Source organism: Archocentrus centrarchus, chromosome 6 (assembly GCF_007364275.1).
Source record: "Archocentrus centrarchus isolate MPI-CPG fArcCen1 chromosome 6, fArcCen1, whole genome shotgun sequence".
Taxonomy (NCBI): domain Eukaryota; kingdom Metazoa; phylum Chordata; class Actinopteri; order Cichliformes; family Cichlidae; genus Archocentrus; species Archocentrus centrarchus.
In genome coordinates, this window is record NC_044351.1 from 9,168,153 (window position 1) to 9,189,084 (window position 20,932).

The window sequence follows — 20,932 nt, forward strand, 5'->3', positions numbered from 1 at the left end:
AGACCCCACTCAGTGTGTTTTGTACCAAACTGACCCGGCAAAGGAAACAATGCAAGTGTCGATCCTTTAATGAGATTTAAACCATGTACCAGTAAACAGGTCTTCCAGCAGAATCTTCGTCCACTCCCGCCCATCGTCGGGGCTGTACAGAGCCCACTTCTTTAGCAGAGCTTCTCCACTGCCATGCATGTCAGTGTTGAGCAGGCCTGGAAACCATTCCTCCAGCAGGGAGTCAATGTGATCCACCACCTGACCCAGTAACACCCGGCCTGAGGGAACAGAAATGTTGGCTTACATTTAAAAAGGAATCACAAGTGTTGTGAGCAGAATACAGACATCCTCCATAACGCCATAATAATTATCCGGATGGTAATGTGTTTCCAGTAGTGATGAGAGTTTGAAACTGAAGCTTCGATACGTGCTTCGAACCCTGGGCTTACAGCTCCATAAAACCATTGCACTTTTCCAGGAGAGGGCGCTATAATTGAAGCTTCGAGTAATTAACCTATTTCCGAAACAGTTGGTTCAAGTGGTTCACTGCTTCACAAAAGCTTTATTTTCTCATCACTAGTTTCCAGTACACCCGAATGCCATAATGAATAGAAAACATATGGACATGAAGGTCTGTTAGAAATTAATTTGGCACATAAATAAAATGTATTTATTTAAATCAGTTTTTACAGAGGCTCTTCATGACTTTTCCGAAAATGGAAATGTGGCATCCAGTTTTGCCACTTTATGGGTGTGTTACAGTTAAATGCTTATGGCCATACCACCCTGAACACACCTGATGCTGTCTACGATTATTATCATAATTATTGTAGTGGCAATCCAACCACCAAAAGGCCACTTGAGGGAATTTGAAGCCATTTCCAACGCGGTGGGGTGAAAAGACTGAGGTCTGCTACTTTCAATACTTTATTTATCATTTAAAGCTTAAAAAACTGGAGTGCATGATGACAATATAAAAGGTAAGCTCCAAAAACAGTGCAAAAAGGATTAAAATAGGGCATAACCCTCAGAACCAACCACACACGGTTGAGAAACTGTGTGGCTTCCTCCTGACTCTAATTCCCTACACCTGTGCCCCTAAAGACTTCCTTATATAGAGCAAGCACGCAATCTAAAAACTGTGCCCCCTAGTGCCCAAATGACACCACTACATACCAAAATTGGCTACAACAATTATCATTCTTAAATACTATGGCACCTTTGCGTGAAGTGGGTACGGTTATTCTGACACAGCTGGAAGGATTTTCCTCCACCAGGCAGTACGCCTCCTGGGACCAGTTTAGGTAAATGCCTCTGCTCCAGTAGATCCGGTTGGGTCGGACCACCTTTTCTGGATAGCACACAGTGTGAGATAGATTCAGTTAATAATTGGCTTCTTTAAATCTTGCACTGAATATGTTCAATTTACCTCTTCCACAAAGCAAGTAAGAGGAGACCTCCAGCAGGCGGCTGATCTGCCGAGACCAATAATCCATGGGGAAGTATGGCATCTCGTATAGACGGACAATCACCTCAGAGTTGTCACAGTGAGGCAATTCTATTACCGGTCTGTGTTTGGACAAACTGTGGATTGTGCAATGAGTGGTTAGAGTGTGTGAAGCAAGTATTTGTTGATTTTCTTGGTATTTCTGCAACAACGCAGCCTACCTGCTGGGTACCAATAACAGGTCCTCACCAAACGGAAGAGCAATCTGAAACTTCTCCAGCAGTTTTAAGAACTGTGTCAGGTGGCTCTTTGGGAAACATTTAGTCTCAGACAGAAACCGTTCCACAAAAGAGCGCTGAACCACTCCTTGAGGATGCTCACAGCTCTTTAAGGTCAGTTTCTACACAGAGGAAAGATAATAACTTGACAATTCTCACATAGCTACAAATATCTGATATTTTATTAAAGCCATCATTATATCGCATGTAATGGTACATTTGTTTCCTAAAACTTGTAAACTTCTCTCTACAGCCTCATTCTAATTCCTCCTCATCATCCTCTGATGCCACAAGAATAGATACATAACATCTTTACCACCTCATACCAAAAGACCTGTATTTATTCAAGATTAAGCTCTTTATGGTATCATGCTTAGATTCTGATTTAATGGCTCTCTTCCACAGTGTGTCTTTTGTCCTGTCTCCCTCCCCTCACACCCAGCAGATGAGCCTGGTTCTGCCAGATGTTTCTCTTTCCCACTGTCACCAAATGCTTGCTCATAAAGGGTCGTTTTGATTGTTGGGTTTTCTCTGTAATTATTGTCGAGTCTTTACCTCACAGTATAAAGCACCTTGAGGCGTCCATTTGTTGTGATTTGGCGCTATATAAATAAAATTGAATTGAATCCCTTTTTTTGTATTTTCTAATAGCTCAGAAGCTTTTGTTTTGTTTTTTTACCCTCTGAGTTTTCTGATACTGTATTTATTTTATTGAGCTGACTTTTGGCTGCTGTAACAGAATTTGCCAACTTTTGGGATAAATAAAGTTTTTCTTATTGCTATTCTGAAAAAAAAAAAAACCTGAACAAACAACAAATGCATGCTACCTGGGAGATGACATTGCACAGCCACTGTGGATCAATAAAATAAAGCTCTTGGAGCTGAAGTGCAGGATCATCAAAGTGCAACAGAACACCTACAGTGACAAAGATACAACAAAACTTGGTCAGATGTAGAGACAATATCAATACTTCAAATATACTGACCAAAATTTTAAGGGAACACTTAAATCAAAGATTGGATCTTGATGAGTGTAAAAGTTTAAAATCTTTTTTTTCAAATTCATTTCAAATTAATTTAAAAAGTGTTTGTTATAATGTTCATTGCCCCAATTCCAACTGACCGACTTCTCTGAGGAAGTGGATGGCATGGGGGAGCTCGGCTTCCTCCAGCTGTAGCTGACTATCCTGGATGAGCTGCATCAGCTCATGGTGCCTGAGGACAGGGAACTCTGGGGGAACCCTGCTTCTTTCCCGAAGAATCCGGCGCTCCAGCTCCACATAGCTGTCTGGCACCAGTTGACCCATCACAGGCTGGTCCTGAATCTATGAGAGGGACAGGACATGAACTGAAAACTAAAGTAAGGAACGGGCAGCAAAACACTTGGAGTACATTCAAATAGTCAAATTTCACTTAGGATGGTTCCTAACTGAATGAAGCATGGCAGCAATAATAAGAGCTGAGGAAAGGAGATTCAATACTGCCTTTATGAACACCTTTAGAAGAGGACACACTGGACCATCCTTTATGAAAGAAGATGAGATGATGCCATCCCACCATTCACAGTTAAAGAACCATCCAATCGTTCATAAAAACCATCAACGTGACAAAGTGGCACAGATCATGTAAATGATAATTACTATGTTTTTGGTAACGTTTGTGTTTGTGTAATTCTGTCTGTAAACATGATAACTTGAAATCAAATGAAACTTTGTAGGGGTGTAGAGTGGGGTCATGTTAACAATCCATTATAATTTGGCTTACATCCACCACAAGGTCACCTTAATGATTTCTTCAAGGTCAAATAAGGTCAAACTTTCATAAAATGTCTTTTATCTTTAAAAGTGTGCTTAAAATTTTACTGCCTTTGTTTATATTGGCATTTTTAACAATAGCCTGTTAAATGTACAGGTGATCCATGACCATTATGCTACAATAATAAAATCAGGTTCTTGTAAAGTAGTTGCCTTATGTAAAAGCATGAGATTTATATAAGCTCTCTAATTCAGGATTATGACCTTTATTAATTGATTGAGTGTATATAAGGTTCTGTACTATTCAGTTTGGATTAGTAGTGCCCATTATTTTTTGCAGGCTTTAGGAAAATTATTATTTAATATTTGGTTCAGGTCAGCTGGGATAAGTGACGGATGGAGGGAATTTTACTTTGGTCATAGAAATTCTAAACAAGAAAGAGGAAAGGAGTTACACTGGGTCATCTCACCTGCAGGAAAATATTAAAAAAATATGATTTAATTCATTTAATAGACTGTTGGGCAAATTACTGTGATGCCACAGTAGCAGGGCAATCTACTAATAATGTGCTGATTTACATACAAAGACACAATCAGTTCATTTCAATAATAACACATCCGAGCAGCTCAAAAACAAATAGATCCAATGATGGAGTGGGTCATGTATGTAAATGATGCCATGTAAGTGCAGGTCTTACATTGGCCCCTGTGTTCTGTGGTCTACATACGAAAACAGTGCGTCAATTCAGATACATGAGAGAAAACAAATTGCAGGGGACCACGTGTGGTCAGGCATGAGTCTAGGTGCCTCCTGGGTGAGATGTTACCGGGAGGAGGCCCTGGAGCAGACTCAGGATATGCTGAGATAACGCTTCTGCACCCCCCCCAGATGAGCTGGAGGAGGTGTCTGGGAAGAGAGAGGTCTGGGCTTCTCTGCTTAGGCTGCGATACCTGCAACCCGGCCCCAGATATCCAGAAGAAAACGGATGGATGGAGTATATAACATCAGCAAGTACTCGTAAACTGTCAAATCAGAGCACGCATGATCATGTCTGATTGCCTCTGCAAGGTCGGGCCTGGATAGTACTAGATAGGAGACTGATGGGGGTCAACAGGTGGCATTTGACCTGACTGTATCTCAGGGGGTAGAGCACGTCACCTGCTGGTTGGAAAGTTGGTAGTTTGAGCCCTACCAGTCAGCCGGATTTAAAGCTGCCACACAATATTTTATTAAAAGCACAGAGTCTGAAATTTAAATCAAATCATCAAAATCCCAGTATTGTTGAGGTGCAGAATTGTGTAGGGCTCAGCCTGAAACACTGAGGGTGAGGACTCAGTGAGGAGTTACAGGACAGAGACCAAATTTTGGAACTGCACCCACAGCTTTGAGCCATCCACCTGTGCCAATTACACATTCATTCTTATAACATCTCCACCTCTCATTCCAAACAAATGAAGACTCCTAAAAGCAAGAATCACAACGACACAGGGACGAAATAAGACCTTTCAATCGAGGTCAAAGAAAAGTGGTTGGGAAAAGGAGATAGGAGGTCATTTTTTGGACTATTCAAATGTACCCTTATTCTCCTTTTCTTTCCTTTTACCTTGAAGCTGGTGACCTCCCTGGCAATGGCCTTGCGGAGTCTGGCCATGCCATCCGAGTCCTCACAGATGGAGACCATGTAATAATCCCTGATAGCAGGAAAGCCTTGATGGGTCAGGAGCTCCTCTCTGATTTTGCTCAGGCAGTTCTGCAGCTGCAAGTCCTCACTCACATCTGTGTGGGTTCCCACCAGAATCACTGGAGACAACGGTGCGACTGCCTGAAGTAAAAGTGGAAGGAATTTTGAAAAGATGTTAAAAAAAAAGAAGAAAAACCCTGAACAAAACAAACATGGATGAACACTAGATGCTGTTTATCATTTTCTATTGCGCATTTCATTAAGTGTCACCAATCTACAGACTGAGGCTGCAACAATTCATCAAGTAATTCGAATGACTTGGTTATAAAAAATGCTCGACACAGCGTGGTCTGTCTACACCAGGGTTATAATAGTTTTGGATTTTACATTATAGTTTAGTTTTAGTTAGTTTTTACTTTTTTTTCTCTAATTCAGTTAGTTTTAATTAGTTTTCAGAGTGGTTTTGCTCGTTTTTATTAGTTTTTATTTTTGGTTTCATGCTTAGTTTTAGTTAGTTTCAGTATTAGTTTTAGTATTTTCATACCTGATCAGGTGCAAGATTCAAGGCGCAAAAGTGACTATTGTGTAATGAAAACTTGACAAAAGATACAGTTTAAAGAAATATAGTCAACAACCAACTGTTCATAAGACATGCTAAATTTGTGTAATATTAAGGACACACATGAACATCAACAGGGAGAAACAAAGAAAAACATGAACTCCCAAACTCAATAAATTCTACAATAAACTCCACAATAAAGTTCAGCATCAGTGCAGCAGATTAATAACGCCTACATGTGGTGTTAAACAAAAACAAACTCTTTGAAGGAGTCAAAGCTCAAATCCAGCTGCATCCTGATGTTCTCACCACCTGATGCTGCTTCTGGTTTGGAGCTAGCTTGGTTAGATGCTGCTAATTAAACCTGCAGGGTCTTTGTGGCCTCTGTACACAACCCACGGAAGTTGCCGACCTCATGTCCGCATTTATGCTTGTGTAGCTGGATTGTGTGTGTTAATTACCTTGTGGTCGTGTGCAGGTGTTTGTACTCAAAGAACCTCCATACGGGACTCTGCCGCTTTCTCGGCAGACCGCAGCCATTACTTTGCGGACCAGCGCGGCGAGCGCACGCACATGCGCACTCACACAGTTGTCCTGTGGCGCTCCCAGCTTAAACTCGGAGAGCGGAAACAATGATTTCATATCAATCCACAAGGCTTAAAAAACCCCCCCAAAAAAACAAGTAAATGAAAGTCAGTTTATCGATAATTTCAGTTAGTTTTAGTTAGTTTTGTAAACTCACAATTCAGTTTTAATTAGTTATCGTTTTTTCCTTTTAATTATAGTTTTTATTTATTTCAGTTAACGACAATGTTTTTTCAATTTCAGTTTTCGTTATTTCGTTCGTTTTCGTTAACTATAATAACCCTGGTCTACACACACGACCAAAAGCAAAGAGGCGGAGCCGTTACCGAGACGGTGACCTCAGGTGGAGCGAAAGAAAACGTTTTTTCTAGCGTCCAAAACGGTAATGATCATTAAAACCTTTACTGGGAAACAGCTGGAGGAGTCCTTCATCAAACCACCTGATCAACAAGCTCCAACGTGAAGAGAAGTGAACTTTGTAGTTGCTCCCATCCACCGCTGTTTGTTTTACACAGCGGAAACTGACAGTAAATAAAATATGCAGATGAACTGTTGTTTACGATCTTTAAATCAGGCGGCTCGCTGAAAGCCAACAGCAGGCCTCCTGTTTGATATGGCAGTGATACCTGCAACAAGTAGGGGTGAATATAAAAATCAAAGCTTTTCACAGGCCAGCAAAAATATACACAGGCCAGTAAGGCATTGCATCAAAGCACAGGGCAAACCTCAGTTCTGAGAATAATCAACAAAATACTTGATTACCAAAATAATCAATAACTGCAGCCCAATTACAGGTCAGGCCAGGACACTTTGATTATAAAACAGTTTGCAGACATTTATTTCTTATAACTAGATTTATTTATTGGTTTATGACTTACTTTGATGTTGAAGAGCCAAGGTTTGAGAGCGTCCACTTGATCGGCTCCCTTGCTGATGTTGTAAACTACCAGGTAGAGAGCTCTGGATGTCAGGAAGTGAGGGTGAGAACCACTGAACTCCTCTCCACCTGTGGGGTAAAGAGATTGGGGGCGGGGCGGGGGGGGGGGGGGGGGGGGGGGGACACGACACACTAAGTAAGAGTCGGTATAACAGGGTAACCAGCTGTCAATGGCAAAAACCACTCATCTTAGCAAAACTGCTGGTGTTTTATTGTGACAAATGATGCAACGTTAACAGTTTAGTGTAATTTGATTCTCTCAGGGGGGGGTTGCACTCTTATTTATGGATTTTTTTTTTTGCCACAGAGGCTTTTACTGGCAGTGGACAGAGACAGGAAACGGGGGAAAGATACAGGCGGGCAAATTGGCGACGGGCCGGGACTCGAACCCACGCCTCCCACACCGCAGCGCGGCATATGTATGTGGTCACCGGCTTCGCCACTAAGCCACCCAGGCGCTCTATTTATGGATTTTTTACATGGTGGCCAACCTGAAAAGTCCCAGACATTCAGCACCATTTTCTTCTTGTCCCGCTCCCTGATGGTCCAGTCCCGCACGTCAATGCCGAAAGAGTTCTGTTTTGAGTTCAGCTGGGAGCGTTTTAACTTCATCAGCTGCTGGATCAGGCTGGTCTTTCCACTGCCTGCATTCCCCACCACGATCAGCTTCATCCGATAGTATGGCACTGCCTTCTTCAGCCGCTGCTGAAGAAACCTGGGAGAAGAGGATAAAAGTTCATTACACGGAATTAATATCTGCAAAAAAGCAGCAGGTTGTCATCCGCCTGACCTGACTATGTCTTTTGTCTTGCTGCCAATGAGTTTGAAGTCCAGCTGCAGCCGAAGCCCATCTAGTGGCAGGTCCCACAGTCTGCCCAGTTTTCCCATTTCATCTGGGAAGGACTGCAGGTCAGTGTTATGACTCACATCCAGGGAGGTCAGGCCTTCCAACAAGCCAATCTGAGGAGGGATCTGAATGCAAAAGACACAACCCTCAAAGGGAATTCTTTGTAACAATATGTTGTTTACGCTCTAAAAAGTACTGTATACTCTCTTTTACCTCAGTGAGCCTATTGTCACTCAAGTGGAGTTTCTCCAGTCTGGTCCATTTATGGATAGGTCCACTCAGATCTAGAGTTTGTATGCAGTTCTGGCTGAACATCAGCTCTCTGATGTTGCTGGACACCCAGGACGCCGGACCAGGCAGAACAGCAATGTTGTTGGTCCTCATATCTACTGAGCGTAAGCTGCACAAGACATATCATGCAAGTATTTCAGAATCTTTGAGGATTATTGCCATTCCCTTACTGATATAACATTTTCATTAAAATATAGGAAAAGAAGGTGAGGATCTGGCTTACACTGGAAGCTCAAGTACAGCCTCAGAAACTGACGTAAAGTTATTGTTTGCTAGTTTCAGTGTTGTAATCTTAGATGGCAGATGGGACAGGGAACCTGGTGAAGATAATACACAAATTTTAGTTTCTTTAAACTATGCAATATAAATACAAAACAACCATTCTTGAATAACTCAAGACTGCGTGGACCCTTTTGAAGCATGAAGATTTTTTTCACACTATTGCTTTAAAAAACTACCCCGACAGAACTGATGGAGAAAGGAAGACTCACAGAGGCTGTTCATAGAGGCATTAAAAGTTTCCAGTTTGGGGCAGCCACTCAGGAAGTCTGCAGAAATATTCTCCACGCTGTTCCTGCTCACGTCAAGCAACTTAACGTTGGGCAGACACACAGGTGTGCACAGCTCAGTAATACAGTTACTGAAAAGAAAAAGATCATCTTCACCATTCTGCTAATTACACGTGACAGAAAATGGTCCATAAGTTTGTGCTGATGATGTCATTCTGGTCAAAACCTTAATTAATAAACATGATATAACTCATTTATGTAATCAGTGCCCTGCTTTCTGTTTTCGCTGCTGTAAAATTCATTCATACCCTTCCATAAAAAGCTCCTCCAGCTGATCCATCGTGCGGCCCAGCTCAAAAGGGAATGTGGTGATTTTGTTGAATGAAAGGTTGAGCTGCCTCAGTGACGGACAGGTAACGGAAGGGTCAAAGGTCAGTAGGGGGCCAACACAGTTACGAGAGGCGTTCAGCATGCTCAGAGAGGGCAGAGACAGCAGCTCCTGTGGCAGAGACTGGAGCTGATTCCCCTGCAGGTCTAGTCGAGTCAAATTCTTCAAACTCTGGGTCAAAAAAATAATTTTAAAAATTAGTGTACATTTTTATTTTTTAGTGACTCTGCACAGATGGAATGTATTACCTGGCAGAGTTGAGAGGGAAACTCCAGCAGACAATTGTGGCTCAGGTCCAGACGGAGGAGATGCCATAGCTGCTGCTGAACAAAGCCATCATTCATTAGACAGGACAGAGAGTCCAACTCATTCCCAGATAAGTCCAGCAGTTGAATCCTTTCCTTTTCTTTAGGCAGAGCAGCAGAGATCTCAGCAGATCCCGGCACTGACGAGGAGATACCAAGAGCAAAATCATTAGTGACTTAGGTAACATCCCACAATCTACTTTTTATGCAACTAAAACTAATACGCAAGAGCACCCCATTAATTTCAGATGTTGGGGACATCCGAAAACACACACAAAAATGTAGCTATCCAGATAGGTGTAGACCAGGAGTCAAACCTGCTGACCTTCTGATTAGGAAGTAAGCCTACACCACTGACACAACACCATCATTAGAACATGGGCATACTGTTGCGACCCAAGCAGGTCAGTCACTTGTGGACATTTTTGTGCCAAATAAAGCAAACTCATAGGACTGTTGCTCTTCTAGTCGTAGCTTAGAAGTGATGCCATCATTATTACAGCCAAGTTGTGTTTGGTCTGTGACAGCTGTGCAAGCGCAGTGTGTTTTTGGCTCAGAACGGTGTCAAGTTTAGCTAGCAAAAGTCTGCAAAGTCTGAGGCGACTGTGGAAAATTGGGCACCTGAGGCCTGTGTTCATGCTCTGTGTGTTAATGTCAAACTAAGCAGTGTTCCAGATTCAGCATGGAGAATGGAGGTTTCACAAGTCAGCACTTCTCTTTCACGCTTACAAAGTCTTTCAGAATCTTGTGTCTAAAAATAAGCAGCCTTGAAATTTGAATATTCCTCATCGGCCTGCTTTATTTCACGTGATGACTTTGAAAGGATGTTATATGAAAGGAGTTATAAGAAATGTGGGGAAAGGCTGTAAAGTGAAGTAAATTTCAACACTGAGATAAATATGTAAGTCTAAAGATTATGTTTTCCTGTGCAGAAAGGAATAAGGTGACAGCTGCTCATGAAACTAGGGACATGATTAAATATAAATCGATACAGGATTAATGGTCAAACAGAAAGACAAAGAAGGAGAGAAGAAGAAGAAACAGAGAAATAATGAGAAAAGCAGCGCAACTATCAGACATCACAGATCACAGATCAGATTTCTCAGATACCTTTTTGGCTCGAGCTATTCCTTCCATATCTTCTGTGAACAGGCTGAATGTGTTCATTCTCAGTTTGACCACTCTGCACAGATGAGAAAAAGCAAGCTTCACGATATATTTCTATTACAAAGGAAAGAACTGCTTTGGGAAGCACATCTTTAAGTCCAACTTAAGAAATTTTTAGAACAACGCTTAGAATGAGATTAAAAATAGCGATCACAAGTAAAATCTTATTACTGAAGCATAAAATATCAAATGTCTTCAAACAGCTCTTACCTCTGCGCTGGCATGTCTGCGACGCCCCTGCTTCCTTTTGAAGGATTCCCCTCTCAGCTCCTCTGTTGAATTGTTACACGGCTTTGGAGAGAGAGCAGCAGACAGAGAATCACTTCCTATAAAGAGGAACACAGTAAAAGGTAAGCGCTCGTACAAGACAGCTGTGCTGCAGCAGTATTTCAGACTAACGTGTGCTACCTCTGAAAAACGTGAAATTTTTAAATTGTATGTGCTGATTGAACCATCCTAGTTTGTTGTGTCTCAAACTGTCCAGGAAAAAAAAGGCACACTCGGTGCGTTCACTAAATTAAGAATTTTAATGTGCAGGATGTTCAGCTGTATTTATGGGATGATGACAATAGTACTGTGGGTAGATGTTGCTGCTTATACTGCTGGAGAACAACACAACTACAGACTAACAGTTAACAGATTATTTCTACTGGGTGCCGTCGATATTAGAACTATACTGTCTGTCTATGCAGTGATTTAAGCATATAAATCTAATAATATTCATGGCATGTCAGTCACATGTCTTCTTTGTTGCCTGTGTTGGAAGTTGGAAGTAGCTGGACTGTTTTATCGAAAAGAATAGTAAAAGTAAACGCTCTGTTTCAGATAATCCCAGGACAGTATTTTCTGTTCTTGGCTCTGTATTATGTTATTGACAGGGGATGATTATGAGGACACGCCAATCAGATAAAATTGTACCAAGGTTGATGCGGGCCTGATACAAACTATAGGCAGAGATAAAACACTGTATCATAAATGAGGATAATGTAGAGTTCAAGAATGTAAACATGGAGCTGGAAATTAGCATAACTGTCATTTTTTTTAGTCAGGTGTTATCTGACATGGACTAGGCTGAATCAGCATATTTGAGCATATCTTTACCGTCACTCTCCACGTCATCGTTGAAAACCAGGCCGTCTTCCACAGAGACAAAGCTGAAGCTGGAGTCGTCGCTCTCATCAGAAATATAGCCAGAGGTCAGACATGGGTCAGTCACCGAGCGGGGGGGGCAGCTCACACTCTTGGACCTCTGGAAGGACTGGATGTACTTCGCCAAACTCACACCTTTACCTTGAAGACACAGAGATGCTTGATAAAATAATATTTTTAGAAAACAGCACAGATTTCTACTGCTATGGATTATATCCAGCTACATGAAGCCATTTGACTGGATAAACAGCAAACATATTTTAAAGACATAAAGGCCTGGATAACTGGTTTTATCATATTTGGCCCCTAAAATCATCAAAACCACCATCTCTGCACTCTAAAACACTAAAAGACTTGTCAATTTAGAGCAAATTAAAACTGAGAAACTCAGCAAATCTTCCTCACTGTTGCTGTAACGTAGACTGTAAGTTCTGCCTCTTTCAGCCAGCAGGGGGCTCAGCCAGGCAGAGTCCAGATGGCCTAGCCTGAAGCCGCCCAGGCACAGGGCACTGTTGTTGAGGTCTAGACCCAGGCGGCCAAGCAGCTGGATGACTGTGGGGCCGTCACCCCTCTTCACACTCACAGCCAGAGCCCTGCGGACGTGTTGCTCATGGGAGCCTCGGCTTAGCAAGAGTTCCACCAGTTCCAGAGGTCCACCTCTCTCACAGACCTGAAAAAGACAAGCCACGATTGAGGCTGAACTGATTGCCTAATTACTGATTGCTCAAGTGGAACTGTGAATTGATTAACAAATGAGTGGTAGTATCATTTGTAATGAAGCTTAAGCATCATACAAGCGCTGCACCAGAAGTTTTGGAGTAACTCCAGTCTTATCTATGTTCCGACCCTAACTGTGGGCTGCGACTGAAAGAATGAGATCAGACACCAAATCACCAAAAAGAGTTCCCTCCACAGGATGGAATTCCATTAGCTAGAATATATATCCTGCCTTGTCTGGGAACACGTTGAGATCCCACAGGAGGAACTGGAAGGCATTGCTAGAGAGAAGGGTGCCCAGAATATTCTGCCTGTCCTGACGTTGGAGAAACAGAAGAAAACTTGTGGGGTTCATCCTCTGGGGAAAATTAATGTCTCATCTAGGTATAATGGCATAATTATTAAGCGCTAAAGTGATTCACCAGCCACCTCCAGCATTCATAGAAAATTAAGCGGAGCTGCTGGTAAAGAAGGTTGTCTAATCGGAACGTCTGTGGACTGAACTCCAGCTCTTATGGACATGTGTCAAAGTATTCTTGGGCAAGATACTCAACCCCAAGTTGTCCCTGATGCATCCATAAAAGCACTGTATGAATGTGTGTGTGTGTGTGTGTGTGTAAAAAGGTGCTACATAAGTACCGGTCCATTTAAACCATTGGAATGGTTCAAAAATATACAATAAATTCTACATCAAAGTCTGTTCTGTTCTTTTTCTTGGTTAAGATCACACAGACAAATCAGATTCAAACCATTGTGACCTCTGACCTGGTAAATGAGAGATTCACTTTTGGTCTTCTTGTTGATGTCAGCTCCCAGCTCAATAAGACACTCCGCCATTGTCGTATCTCCATCCATGCAGGCCTTTTCCAGCATGCTGTAGTGCAGCTCTGAGTCGCACCACATTTTAGACAGAGCCAGGCACACCGGCTTCCTCAGCTGAGAGCAGACAGGCAGGGAGACGAGGAGGTTAGAAAGGCCAACAAGTGCCCTTTCCAGGAAAGCATCTCCCAAGAAATATCAAACCAGCAGACCATAGATTAAATGATTACTGTAATGTGTGTTTGTGTTTCCAGTGTTTCAAGATAACTGCCTCCTGATACTAGAATAGAAAATATTACTCTTGATCATTTGTTGAATAGGAAATAATAATCATCCGAGTTAAAAATCACACCCAGACTGCAAGTAGAATTCCTAATGTTGAAGGACAGATTACCAAGGTTTTTTTGTTTGTTTGTTTTTTCAAATTACTGGTCAGGTTTAGGTGTCTGAGCACTAGATACTTGAAATTAAGATCTGTATCTGACAGCGCCTAGATGAAAATATTGAGATTAAAGTGATCACAAGGATGTGAACATGAGCGTAAAATTTCAAAGAATTTGTTCAGTAGCTGTTGAGACATTTTACTCCACAGATGTCAAACTGATGGTGGTCTAACTTACTGGGCTGATGCTCTGATCAGTCTCCTCTCTAAGGCACTGGAAGATCTGCCTGTCAAAGTCTTCTTTCTGCAGTTCAGCAGCTGCTCCTGAACAGGCGTCCAGCATCCTCAATGCCACCTGTAAACACTGCGAAACAGAGGGCCAGAGATAGTTTATGGCTTTATAAGCACAAAATTGTCAGCACTAACAGCCAAGAGATGCCTCGGGTCAACTTTATTAACAATATAGAAACAAAACATGCAATGTTCAAATTAGCCTTAAAGGGCTTTACAACCTTTTTAATTAAACTACGAGCCAGATTTATTGCATCATGAGATTATGTCTGAGTAGTAACACTCAGGTCACCTTTAGCAGCATCTCAGAGTCTTCTCTGTACTGAATGAGAGCGGTAACCACAACGGAGGCCAGTACAGGGACCATCATCCTCGAGAGCTTCTTCTTGGATACAAGGTATGTGAGCAGGGTCAGACCCCAGTAGTGTATCTCTGGAGAGCGCATGGAAGTTAGTGCAAGCACAGTTATTTGTCTTTAATGACCGCTGGTAAGAGAAAGGCTTCTTGTGCTTTTTATAAAGCAGCTATTGGCAGTAAATTTAATAAAGTGAAGAAAAGGATTCATCCAGCAATTCCTAAGTTTAAAATGAGTCCCTGGATCTAATCATTATTAATGTACACAAAATAGAGCAGTGATTAACAATGTTTGTTAAATAAATTATTAGCCACAGCTCCCTAGACCCGCACTGTAGAATGAATACTATTCAGCTCAACAAATGGGTTGCAAATCAATGTGAAGAGCAGGTTTAGCATTTTTCTATTTCACATGCATTTTTAAATTGGTAAATTCAGTTTGAGGTTTAAATGACAGCTGTGTACCTCGTTCCTGTGGGAACATCTGTAGTGTATGCAGTGCTGTGTCTATTGCCCCCTGCTGGCACAGAAGGTCCACTGCACCAGAGCTGTCAGCCAGAGCAGACAGCACCTTCAAACCACACTTTTGTATGGCTGAGCTGCTGATAAACTGCACACACACACACACACACACACACGCATAGAAAGAGTGAACTGAACTGCAGGTAGAGCTGAATAAAGTGTTTCTCAGTATACGCTTTTTATTTGTTACATAACAAGTAAGCAGTACAAATGCGGTCATGTATTATTGGAATGGGGAAAACATTAATTAGAGTTACACATGAACATAAATCTTAATGACAGATATAAAACATCTGAAGGCACTGAAAGTGTAATGACATTAATTTACTTTTAGAAAGTTGAACTTTTCTTTTGACCTCTTGGAGTATGCTGTGAACTGCTGAACAGCAGGTAAGCTGCTTAAAATCTGGACTGAAATTCATGTCCTGGGACTCAGTCTACTAAGACTGAGAAATTTCATTTTCATTATACGTGAAAGATCCCCAGCTCGAGACAGGGAGGCGACAAACTAGCGTACTGTCCATTTCAAAACAAAATCAAATGCTCAAACTGTGGGAGAAAGAAGACAAAGGGAGTCAGAAATAGTTTCTGGTATTGGTCGTACCCTGTTGAGAGCCTCCAGATAGAGGATGTGAGCTCCTTCCACCACACACTGGTTTTTCAGGACCTTTAGCGACAAGTCGGCCATGTCAGGATCTGTGACCGAGCTGCCGTGCTCCCTTAAACTCCTGTCTAAGAATTTACACACAAGACACAGACCTAAGTAAACGCGTGCTCTCAGACACAGGTGCTCTGTTATGAATAACTAATCTAATTGGGCGGCAGTGAGCTTATACCTTTAATCTTATTTTGATAGAAATTAAAGCTTAGCGAGCTGCTCCGCTGAACCAGCGTGTATTTAATCGATAATAAAAGCTGCTCTCTGAGGATTCAGTTAGACAAGCAGGTGAGACTAAGGATGCTTTCCGAACCAAAACCAAACTCACTGGTGCCAAACCTGCTACAGCTCTCAGCTCAGGGCAAACAGCCAAAACCTGGTTTGACTACAAGAAAACATCCTCAGTCCATTTTGTCCATCCTTTTTCTCTTATTCATACAAACAGACACAGGCTACTTGCTGAATTAAGGACATGCAGACAACAGATGCACACTTGTTTGAAGTATATTCAAGCATGCAGTTTGCATGTAAAGTACCATTAGCATTTGTTTGGCAGGTCACCTCTGTGCACAAACACCAAAGAACACTTAGGTGCTGGTAAATGGAAATGAGAAAAGACACAAGAGTGTACCTGGGCAAAGGAAGACCAAGCTGGCCTGCAGAGCCTCCAGCTGAACCTCAGGCTTAAAGTTATGGATCTTCATGCTGCTGTGGATCTGGTTCAAGGCCATGTTCAGCTCATCCAGACTGGCTGTCCTAGAAATACAGGGAGACTAGTTTCAATCCAAAAGCAAACATTTGCGTTTTATTTTTGCCACAAACAACATTTTATGCGCAGATATAAACCACGTGTCTTTAAAAATACCATTTTAAAGCTTCGATAAACTGCATGATTTTTTTGTTTTAATTATAGAAAGGAATCTGTTCTTGGGCCCCACCTTCCCTGGAAGAGCAGGTTTAGCAGTTTGCAGGCGCTGATGGAAACCTCTGCTGAGGCTGAATGCCTCTTCATCATCTCCACCAAATTCACATGAAGGCCACTTGACAGCAGCAAAGAACGCATTTCACCTGCAGTCAAAGCAAATATGTACTGTACCAACCACCAAAACAGTACTTGTTTAATAATATATATAGCATGCATAACATAAACATTTGTTATTAAAGGCTGCAGATAGTTTGTTGAAAACACAAAGACAAATAGATGCCTGCTGACAAATATAAAAGCTGCGTCTCTGCACACCAAGTGTGAGTCTCAGCTGCTGAAGACTCACTGTTGTTTGTGATGAGTGTGGTGATGGCACTGGTAGCAGCTTCAAACACACTAGGAGAGGAGGAGTGCAGCAGCATGGCCGCCATCAGCTGTCTATGAACAGGAGTCCTGTAGAGCAAATATCCAAGCAACATCGTTACATTCAGCTTTAAATGCATGTGTGAAATTTCATTGCGTCACTGTGCACCTTTCATCCTGCTGTTCTTCTAGATGGTTCAGTCCAGCTCCGTGCAGCAACAGGCTGTGAATGGCCCAGCATGCAGCTTCCTGAGACAGCACAAGTGATTTTACATAAGCTAAAGTCGTCAAGAGTGCAAAGTAAAAACTCAAGAGTTAGATGTTAGATAGACCTGAACAGCTGGCTCAGGAGCATGGAGCTCCAGTGCTGTGAAACATTCCTTCATCCAGCTCAGCTCCATGTCCTCCACCGCCCCCTTACCCCTGTTCTCCTCCTCCTCTCCTTCCTCCAGACCCTGCTCAGCCACCGCTTTGTTCTGCACGATGGTTGCAGCTAACAGAAGGACAAAACATGTTTGCAGCGCCTGTGCTTCAAAATCTTTCATTTAAGACACTGTTCTGTGATCTCCATCATTTATCCACACATGTGGACATAAGCTGTAAATGTAGTTTGTGAATGCGGGTCCTCACTGAGGTCAGCCAGGCAGGAGAGAGCGGCGGCTTGCAGCGCGGTGTTGTCAGGGAACGTCTGACAGGCTCTTACTGCGACTCTGTGGACACCGTGCAGCACCAGGATGCTGTAGTAACTCTCTGCAAGACACCACAAACCAAGCAGCCAGAATTAAACCGACGCCTCGATTATTCGCCTCTGTCTGCATTTGTCATCTGAAAAAATAAACAAGCTCGTTTATCAGAATAAATGAAATCCAAACACTGCTGTGTTGCAGATTCAGCAAACAGTGTTATCATTACCAACTGTCAACAAATGAGTTATTCATTAGTTATTGATTAACAGTACATCTGAAAGTTGGCTCCATTTTACACTTTTTTTGCCTTCATTTAGTTTGAAGTATAGTTAAATACAAGAGTATGTAAAAATAACTTTTGATACACAATAAAATTATATTTATTAAACTTTACTAATGGCTTTGCAGACCATCTATGTATGCTATCTGGACAGGTAATGTAAAGTTAGAACTGATGACTATTAAACATATGCATGGTTAATAACATAAAAACATAATATATATAATAATTAATATAATTACTAATATATGAACTAATATATGAACATTGTCATAGCTGATGCTCATATTACCGAAGAGTGTATGAGCAGGCAGGACGGTTGGTAGAAATTCCAAGATTGTGATTGTGGTCTGTGGTTTGAGTTCAGTTGGAGTTTTTTTTAATTTTATTTAGTCGTGTTTTCACTTTCAGCAGCCGTTTGATTTTAACTGATCAGCAATAAAACCAGCAAGTGAAAGAGTCATTTAACTGGCAGATATATAATTTAGTACTGTATATAAAATGCCACTTATATAGATGTAATTCAAAAGTCTTGATTATTTTGTGTTGGACATGAAAGTGTTTGGAGAATCTAAATTCACCCACAAAAACAAAACCAAACATGTAATTACTAAATTACATTAGAAGAGGAAAAACAAAATGGGACACAAATATTATTATTTTCCTGTTGCCTTTGCTCTGACCTGATGTAAACCTTTTGAGCAGGCAGCAGGCTGTCTCCTGCAGCTCCTCCACCTCAGGGAACGCGTCCATGGCAGCAATGATGAAGCTGTAGCACCGAGTGCCTCCTGACATCAACACCTCCACATTACCGCCTGCAAAAGAAAAGCACGTAACTCCAGCTCAGTCTTTGACTCAGCGAAGTATTGCTGAATTACAAACAGCATAACACTGCACTGTATAGTCTGAGCAGTACTTGCACACCAGCTATAAATAGGATTTAAGTACTTGGCCATCAAAGAAGCTTATTTTTTTTAAAAAAACAGTAACACTTTCCACCCAGAAATCATTCAGCTAAGAAGAACTTCGGTGTTACTGTTTCGAGCACATTAAAAGTAACGTCGTCTACTGTACAGTCCTATTTATTTAATATATATAATTCCCATTTAAGATAAAATAAATGCTAAATATTTCTTCAAGTTATGCATTAAATGGGTAACAGGCCATAATTGTATGTAAGTAAAACCTCAACAAAGTTTGAACCCAAGCTGGACAGTTAAGAAATGCCCCCGATCTGCCCTGGCCTTTTAGCTCTTTTCATTTGAAATGAATATTGACTTGTTGTCTCGCATGTTTGACGGGATAACTTTTTTGAAAATGCCAAGAAACTAATGTAATCCCTGTAGTGCTAAAAACAGGATTTGGACTTCCCACATCCTGATTATTTCATTTGGTCTTCCTAAAAATATAAAACGGCTCCAATGCAATTATCTGCTGCATGCATAACATGATTGACTAGCAAAGGACACTGCTGTGGTGCTCACAATGACAATTTGAATTTTTTTTTCCTTTTTTTTCTTTAATTATTTATTTTTATTATAATATAATAATAAAAAATGACATTTTTCTTTCCAAACAAGCACTGTTATCCTGTCCCACAAGCTGTCCTCAGAAGGACGACGTTATACATGTTTAATGGCATTAGAGGCATAATGGAAATTAAATCAAGAGTCCCTAAAAGCCATTGCAGTGACATCATGATCTACAAATTGACCATGTGAGACAAAGAAAGACAATCTTGATGTCTTATGTACATCTTTCATAATCTGTGTTTGTTACCACTGAGCCTTCGGTAAAGCAAAATGAAAATGATGCTAGCACCATTTCAGCTTATAGCACACTGCAGCACAACTACACTAATCAGGTATAATATTTTATGAGCACTGATATAGAGCCCTTCTTCCTGATTGTGCTGTAAGATTAGCAGTAACACAGACAGCTTTGATGTAATCAGGTCTTACCAGGGTGAGCCAGAGGGAGCAGCACTTTCAAAGCCTGCAGCAGCAACTCTGAGCTGTCTGGAAACCTCTGGAGAACTGCCAGAACCACAGCATGATCCTGGTTCTCCACAAACTCCACAAGATGGTCATCACTTACTGGAAACAGACACAATGAAGATATACAGCTACTGTTCACATAGATAGAAAAAAAAGGTTAATGTGAAGCTAGCAAAATGCTCCATAATATCCATAAGTTCTAAATAGAAGCAAGATAAGCTTCAGTAACATCTGACGTTGCAATCCTTCTAGAAGCGAGAGTCTGGACACTTATCTGGCAGTTATTTTGGATTTCAATGGTTATATTTCAGTGGATAAAAAACCACTTAAAAATGTTTGCTGACTTTGCCCTAAATTTAGGTTTTAAAAGGATTTTTTTTCCCCTGGAAGGTATACATCTACTGCCATCTTTGCTCTGGTGTAATTCTTCCATTCTATGTGCACCATTGTCTCTCTCTTATAATGTCTCTGCTGACATGTGTAATAATGGGTTATCTGCAGACATGTCAGCATCCTTAAGTTAGCACAACAGTGATAACAAGTCAGAATAATTAATTATATACTGGAAAAACTGAGCACTAAAATGCAATACACTGGGCCTTATTCACTAATACTGTATGTGCTTAGAAATCTTTATAAACTGTGTAAAAAAAAAAATAAGTGCACATGCAAAATTGTTGTCAGATTTATGAAACGTGCCAAATCCAATTTTGCTCTTACTGCTGTGCTCATGTTTGTGACTTAAAATCATTCTAAAGCCACAGGCTCGTGCTCACTTCCTGCAATCTGCATACTGTGATGCCATTTTTCTTCATAAGGAAACGTGTTTACTCTGAGGTGGAGTGGAAAAAGCGGTAATGGCAAATAAGCAAGAGAAAGTCCAACTGAAGAAACTGAAGCAGTAATGTCCAAAGAGGAAGACAGGAAAGGCACAACTTTGAAATAAACAGAGGTACCATTTCCCCTAAGACACTCACTGTGGCTCAAGTTAAAAACAAAAGATTTCACATCAAAACTGATGTGAAAAAAGGAAATAGACACTATATATA

General features: G+C 41.3%; 1 protein-coding gene across 3 annotated transcripts in view; it reads right to left on the reverse strand.

Moving 5' to 3' along the window:
- Positions 1 to 20,932, reverse strand: part of lrrk2 (leucine-rich repeat kinase 2) — a 32,991-nt gene that overhangs the window by 7,508 nt on the left and 4,551 nt on the right. For all 3 annotated transcript variants that reach the window (XM_030732415.1, XM_030732413.1, XM_030732414.1), the window contains exons 6-37: positions 19,848 to 19,982; positions 18,570 to 18,701; positions 17,551 to 17,670; positions 17,253 to 17,413; positions 17,090 to 17,169; positions 16,904 to 17,010; positions 16,571 to 16,700; positions 16,264 to 16,388; positions 15,579 to 15,706; positions 14,918 to 15,062; positions 14,391 to 14,530; positions 14,046 to 14,171; positions 13,372 to 13,542; positions 12,295 to 12,559; positions 11,842 to 12,030; positions 10,951 to 11,066; positions 10,684 to 10,756; positions 9,517 to 9,713; positions 9,189 to 9,439; positions 8,863 to 9,011; positions 8,595 to 8,688; positions 8,294 to 8,480; positions 8,024 to 8,205; positions 7,725 to 7,948; positions 7,175 to 7,302; positions 5,075 to 5,293; positions 2,840 to 3,041; positions 2,544 to 2,632; positions 1,660 to 1,838; positions 1,421 to 1,575; positions 1,211 to 1,342; positions 90 to 269 (exon numbers count right to left, since the gene is read on the reverse strand). In XM_030732415.1, the coding sequence (XP_030588275.1) occupies positions 90 to 269; positions 1,211 to 1,342; positions 1,421 to 1,575; positions 1,660 to 1,838; positions 2,544 to 2,632; positions 2,840 to 3,041; positions 5,075 to 5,293; positions 7,175 to 7,302; positions 7,725 to 7,948; positions 8,024 to 8,205; positions 8,294 to 8,480; positions 8,595 to 8,688; positions 8,863 to 9,011; positions 9,189 to 9,439; positions 9,517 to 9,713; positions 10,684 to 10,756; positions 10,951 to 11,066; positions 11,842 to 12,030; positions 12,295 to 12,559; positions 13,372 to 13,542; positions 14,046 to 14,171; positions 14,391 to 14,530; positions 14,918 to 15,062; positions 15,579 to 15,706; positions 16,264 to 16,388; positions 16,571 to 16,700; positions 16,904 to 17,010; positions 17,090 to 17,169; positions 17,253 to 17,413; positions 17,551 to 17,670; positions 18,570 to 18,701; positions 19,848 to 19,982 (4,911 nt within the window). The remainder of the gene's footprint in view (positions 1 to 89; positions 270 to 1,210; positions 1,343 to 1,420; positions 1,576 to 1,659; positions 1,839 to 2,543; positions 2,633 to 2,839; positions 3,042 to 5,074; positions 5,294 to 7,174; positions 7,303 to 7,724; positions 7,949 to 8,023; positions 8,206 to 8,293; positions 8,481 to 8,594; positions 8,689 to 8,862; positions 9,012 to 9,188; positions 9,440 to 9,516; positions 9,714 to 10,683; positions 10,757 to 10,950; positions 11,067 to 11,841; positions 12,031 to 12,294; positions 12,560 to 13,371; positions 13,543 to 14,045; positions 14,172 to 14,390; positions 14,531 to 14,917; positions 15,063 to 15,578; positions 15,707 to 16,263; positions 16,389 to 16,570; positions 16,701 to 16,903; positions 17,011 to 17,089; positions 17,170 to 17,252; positions 17,414 to 17,550; positions 17,671 to 18,569; positions 18,702 to 19,847; positions 19,983 to 20,932) is intronic.